General features: G+C 37.0%; 1 protein-coding gene across 1 annotated transcript in view; it reads right to left on the bottom strand.

Moving 5' to 3' along the window:
* Nucleotides 1–1,168: 1,168 nt before the first annotated feature.
* Nucleotides 1,169–6,000, bottom strand: part of LOC139937468 (uncharacterized) — a 42,315-nt gene continuing 37,483 nt past the window's right edge. The window contains exons 5-7 of the mRNA XM_071932617.1: nucleotides 5,395–5,514; nucleotides 4,777–4,872; nucleotides 1,169–2,862 (exon numbers count right to left, since the gene is read on the bottom strand). Of these exons, the coding sequence (XP_071788718.1) occupies nucleotides 2,801–2,862; nucleotides 4,777–4,872; nucleotides 5,395–5,514 (278 nt within the window). The 3' untranslated portion in view covers nucleotides 1,169–2,800. The remainder of the gene's footprint in view (nucleotides 2,863–4,776; nucleotides 4,873–5,394; nucleotides 5,515–6,000) is intronic.

The raw sequence follows: 6,000 nt of genomic DNA, 5'->3' as shown, positions 1-6,000 counted from the left end.
CATTGTTATCGACGACCGATTGAACTCAAATGTTCACAGGTTTGTTATTTTATGCATTGGTGATGATACACCAACTGTGACAACTGATGTTTGAGAATTACCAATAGTGTCCAGTGTTTTTAAAGTAAGAAATGAGTGAAATACGCTTGATGTAAGCGCGAAACTCCCTGCTTCAGTAAGCGCCGATTTTGTTTGCTTACGGTTAGCAGAGGCATGAAATTGGGCCCCGATCTCGCCATAGATTCCCTACACAATGTCAAAAGCTGGGCTAAACAATTAGACCATTAATTGCAATTCACGATACTGCATGCATTACAATAGTGACGTCACCGTGTAAAACGTAAATCCTATACAACCGGTAACTATTTCAAGTCTCAACACTGCCGAGCAAGTAAAGCCTCTTCGTCAAAATACTAAAACAAATCAACACATCCATCAGCCGTCGGTGCCTATAATATACTACGGCCATCGAATGTATTCAAAAAGGAAATAATTTAGTCATCTGTCCATAGATACTGTCAATGTCCCAGAGGAAGAGGTTTTTCATTTCGTCACTTGACCATCATAAACTGCAAACCTAAAGGCTAATGTTGGACACAACAGTGCGCGAAATGAAACACTTTCTACGGTGGTGACTTTTTGTTACCGAAGGGGGAAAGGTTCATTTTCATGAAAACATAATAGTCTAACGGCTTTTTGCATGCATTGGCGTATGTATCAAGTGGGAGCATGTTTCTTGGTGTGTATTTCTGGGGAAGTAGAAGTGGATACTTTAAAAGGTGTAAATTTTACCATTTAAGTGGAGTTTATTTGGCACAGGCATTGTGTGATGAGAATCAAATAGCTTTATCAAACCATTCTATACGAGGATATACATTTTTTTGGTTTTCCTTTTTTTCTTTTTTTTGAGGATTCGTTTCTGGAATTGTTTTTGGGCAAAAACTATTTCAAGTACAGAACAGATCTATGTTATAAGTTATTTTATTGTTACTTATACTTCTTTGGCCACTTATCATGATTGTGGTACGGGGGTATGTGTCTACTCCCCAACAGGAATATTTAAATCAGACAGACATTTGATTTATTCCAGATATATATTACCGTTGACATTCATTTTGGTGGTGGTCATCACTACGCACAGCCACCTACCCCCCCCCCCCCCCCCCCCCGTTTAAAATTTTAACAACTTCAAGTTTGATTTTTAAGTGTTGTTTACCTCACACATTCGCCTGTCAAAAAAGGGGACCACATCAAAATGGTTATAGACATGTAGCATTAAGCATGATCTGGAATTGATTTAGTCATAGACGAAAAAACAAAACCTGACTTGGTGGTCTCTTGAAAGACATTATTTTTTCATGAAGAGTGAAATACATTTCCCTTAATTGACAGTAATTTTACGGTCATTTGCATGGCAGCATCGATGCTTTAAGAAGCGTTACAGAATTGGTAAGAAAACAAAAAATCGCGAAGATCACAGATTTACATCAAACTTACACGGTCTAACGATGATGGTAGTAGAAAACATCCCTTGAAATATTTCTGCCTGAAATGCCATAATTTGATGAGAAATAAATAATTTAACTTTGCGTTTGGAGTTTATCGCTCAGTGAGCGTTTTATTCTTTTTTTTTGTTTACATCAATGTCATGCAAAAAATGTGTAATCGGTTTTTCACTATTTTCTCGTGACACAGATGGCCGATCGATCTCAAACTTCTATAGGATTGTCAGTTTATGTAGAAGGTGGATTACATAAAGTGCTTACACTGCAAAACTGTTTTGTTAGCAAAACCAATTCTGTAATGTTCCTTTAACATTACACGTAAAATGTACAGGGAAGGTTTGTTAAAAATGCACTGTGAGTGTCACCCGTAATCTCTATAATGATGAGAGTATACTATAGAATACTGTTTATGCGGAGCACCAATAACTGTTTGGATCAGTGTTTTGCACCAATACTTGAAATCACTGGAAAAAATCACCAGATGTATTATCCCACAGTGAATGCTCTAAACACAATAACAAGCTCAAGAACAATGTGATCTTGAGACACTTAAAGAGCGGAAAGATTGCTTGTTTTATATGATTGTTATTTTGCAATAAGCTATTGAGTTACGACAACTTCAACTTTGGATTTCAGTAACCCAAGCCCGGGTTGTCGTTAAAACGGGGACTTCACAATGCAATCCAACGGCAAACAAGAAGATCTAACGGTCCTTTGAAAACAAAATTCACCCAGCGAAACACAAGATATTATTGGCAATTTAACACCGTATCAAAAAATAATCAAGCTGTAGTTTTTTTTCTCAAGGAGCTGTTCCAAGTGTTACAAGCGGCGGTCGAATATTGTTGTCATACGAGAATTTACGACGAGTTTCGAGTGGATTACATAGCCCCCACTGTTCTCAAGTAAAAAAACAGTGAACATACTACAATTTTCCAAAGTGCCTTTTAAAAAATACTCCTGCTTGTATGTAAGATACTCTAACCTAGCATGTATTGAACTGCGTTTAATTTTAAGTATTACATGAACATTTCAAAACAGATCCTTTGGATCTTTACAGAAGTCTGATAAACAAATTAAAGAATAATATTTAGTCTAACGTTCGTCGTTGTCCTTATTATATCGATTGCCCTATGTACATGGCTTATTAGGGAAACTGTGTGGGATGCGTTCCGAACTGGAATAATGAATGGAACAATCTGCTTTGACAGTTCCGGGACGTTGTCGTCTTGATTTGCTTGTCACAAAACCCGGGTTTATTAAAGTCGTCTTCCACCGGTCACTCTGGCTTAAACTCAGGAAAAGTTGTTCATTTGTCTGGCTAGAGCGGCGACATTCAGGCACGTATTGAGTAGATCTGAAGTTTGAAAGGAGGAATAGGAAAGATTAAAAAGTTGGTGTATACATACATTTATCTCTGGATGGCGACATCTTGGACGTAGAATGTCATCTTCCAGACATAATTTTATGTCTTTATGATGTTGTCTTCCCAAGATAAATATATCGGGTTATCGACATCTTTATGATGACGTCATCGGGAAGGCGACATCTTACGTTCAGGATATCGTCATCCCATGATCACATGGTGTCGACATCTGAAGATAAGGATGACGACATCTCACGAGAACCAACCTCCATGAGAAAACTTACGAAGCACAGCAGATTAAATTTAATGGCATAATTATAACGATTACACTTTTTGTTTTTGTGATCACCCTTGTTTTTTTCGATTGCCAACGCATTGCAAAATAAGCTCGTTAGAGCACGCATACAGTTCTTGACAAAACACAAACCTTGTGTGCCCCCGCACCCCCCCCCCCCCACACACACACACCCACGCACACCGTTCTTTAATTTTTGTTGCATAAAAACAAAAACAAAACAAGCGTTTTTCGAAATGTATGACTTTGTGTGCTTTATTACCAATAATTGCATTAAATAACTTTACACTAAAAATGGAAGAGCATGTTCTTTACCAAGAGCATTTTATTTTCTTGTTTTGTGGGTTTTGTTTGGTTATCTGTGTGCGTAAATTTTGTTGGTGTCTTTCGGCTATTTTCATTATTTTTGATTATTGCTCCAAACAAAAGAACCTTTGTGTAGTTTTAACAGTTCTTTTAGTTAAATTAGATAATTAGTTCTTTTATCTACCTGCCATGAATTATTTTTAGCTCCTTCTAAGGCTTGTCAATGAAGTACTAATTTTTATGGTTTTTTAATGTATTATTACCCACAAAAATGGTCCACAGAAAAAAAAGTATCATTAAAGATTTCTGAACAAAGAATTTTATTAATACCTCTTGTAATGGGTGCTTTTATCGACAAAGACCAATCATAATTAATGAATGCGCGGTAATCCTGAATATTTAACATCTCCTTCACAGCATAATCTTAAAATGCTTTCTTCAATGAACAATAGAATTTAATTTCAAATTTTTACGGTCACAACTGTTGTTTGTTTTTATGGTAGCCGATCAACATCAATAATTATCATTGTGATTAGAAAGGTTATTCGTCTGACTAAATGACGGCTAGTGGGCGTCATTTGGCGTCACTTAAAGTAATTAATTTTTAATGACGAACTACTTTGGGTTGTCGCAACAATGGGCTTTTGTAATCAATATTTCTCTCATAATAATTTTGGTTTTCCTTTGTTCTTAGTCTATATTTTGTGTTCTTCAAATCAACAGCAACAACATGTGCTGCCATTTACGTAGAGCTTCGCATTGCCGATAAAATTAAAAGCACTGGACACTAGCATTAAAACTAACTTTGTAACGAGCAATGGAGAGCTGTTGATAGTTTAAAACACTGTGAGAAACGGCTCCCTCTGAAGTAAGGTAGTTTTTGAGAAGTTGTACATTTGTTTTCCTATTATCATTCATATTGATAATACAAAATAAGAAGATGCTGTGCTGACGGTGTTTATTGTGTATGTTTATGTGTTTATTGTGTGTTTTTGGTTGATTTTGAATTAAGAGTTCAATAACATAGAACGTTATATGCGGTGTTGTTCTTGTTTTATAGTAGGCCTACTTCGTGTTGTTGTTGCTAACTTTGTTGTTATTGTCGTCGTCGTCGTCATCGTCGTCGGTGTCGTTGTGGTCAGTGTCATTGTCTCTGTCGTTGTCGTTGCTGTTGTTTCTTTATTCACGTGGAAACACACACAAAAGTGAACTAGTAAATGGTATCTTATTTAGGTTGCAATACATGCAAGCTAATGAATAAGGAAAAAGTAAATAGTCACACGGTACATAGTATTTGTTCTCACCCTTTAATTGACTGGTTTCCCAAGCTCCATTGCTATTGGCCACGTACTGTAGGGCGTGCGGACAGGTCCGAAATACTTCAAACAGTTCTGACACGTCTGTACAAATAAAAAAACACAAAAGTGTAACAGCTAGAAATGTCAGTGTTCAGCCCTGTAAAATTAGACCCACGATTTTTTTATCAATTGATTAACTGTCTTGAAAAGATAACCGGTTGCCTCTTCAAACAGCCGTCAAGACAAAATGTCAACGTAAAGGGGGAAGGGCTAGCAATAGTGTTATGAAACGTTGACCAAATTAGACTTTACCAAAGATATTACACGGACACTTTAATCAAAAATTCTGTAAGCAGAAAATAATTGTCTGCTTACGGGTGGTCCTTAGCAGAAGTTAATATTCATAAACGTTGCATGCTCGTGTGGGCGTTTACATGGTTATCTCACTCCTCTTATTATCGGAAATTGATTAGCACTTTTAACAATCACCGGTGTTGATCCCTTAAAGTCACTGAAATTGTTTTTAACTTCCCTGGCATCTTAAAAGGGAGAGGCAAAAAAGGGGGGGTGCAATCGAAAAACCATAGTCGTCAGTGAGTGGGCCTGGAGTGTTATGACGTATACCTTTTGCAAACTTGTCGATATTCACCACGTTGTCCTCTGACGATTGCGCCGATGACGACCCCCAGTCGCCGTCTCGAACCGTCGTCTCACCGAGCTTTGCTAGTTCCTCAAAGAACATATCTGAAATACAAAAACACAAGTATGTCTTTTTTTTAATAATCTATCTAAGATGGCAATTTTGTATATGCTTTTGTATCGGGATCTAGAAGATGACTTGGTTTTTACCCTCATACCGATGTATATTTGCTCAGTAAGTAAGGTTTGCGGCGACATCATAAGATGTTCGGTACTTTCCCGAGTTCTGTGGGCGAAAAAAAGTAAACCCGAGTATTTTACCTGTGGATTGTTTTCAACAAAATCGGAGTAATACTGAGTATATAATGTTTTAAAGGTAGTGGACACTATTGGTAATTACTCCAAAGAATTACTAGCATAAAACCTTACTTGGTAACGAGTAATGGAGAGAGGTTGGTACTCTGTGGTAACGTAGTTTCGAGAAAGAAGTAATTTTCCACGAATTTGATTTCGAGACCTCAGGTTTAGAATTTGAGGTCTCGAAATCAAGCTAATATCTCGAAACTTCGAGGTCTGATTGCGCTAAAGTTT

The sequence above is a fragment of the Asterias amurensis genome, chromosome 5 (assembly GCF_032118995.1).
Source record: "Asterias amurensis chromosome 5, ASM3211899v1".
Taxonomy (NCBI): domain Eukaryota; kingdom Metazoa; phylum Echinodermata; class Asteroidea; order Forcipulatida; family Asteriidae; genus Asterias; species Asterias amurensis.
This window is presented reverse-complemented; position numbering and strand designations above follow the sequence as displayed.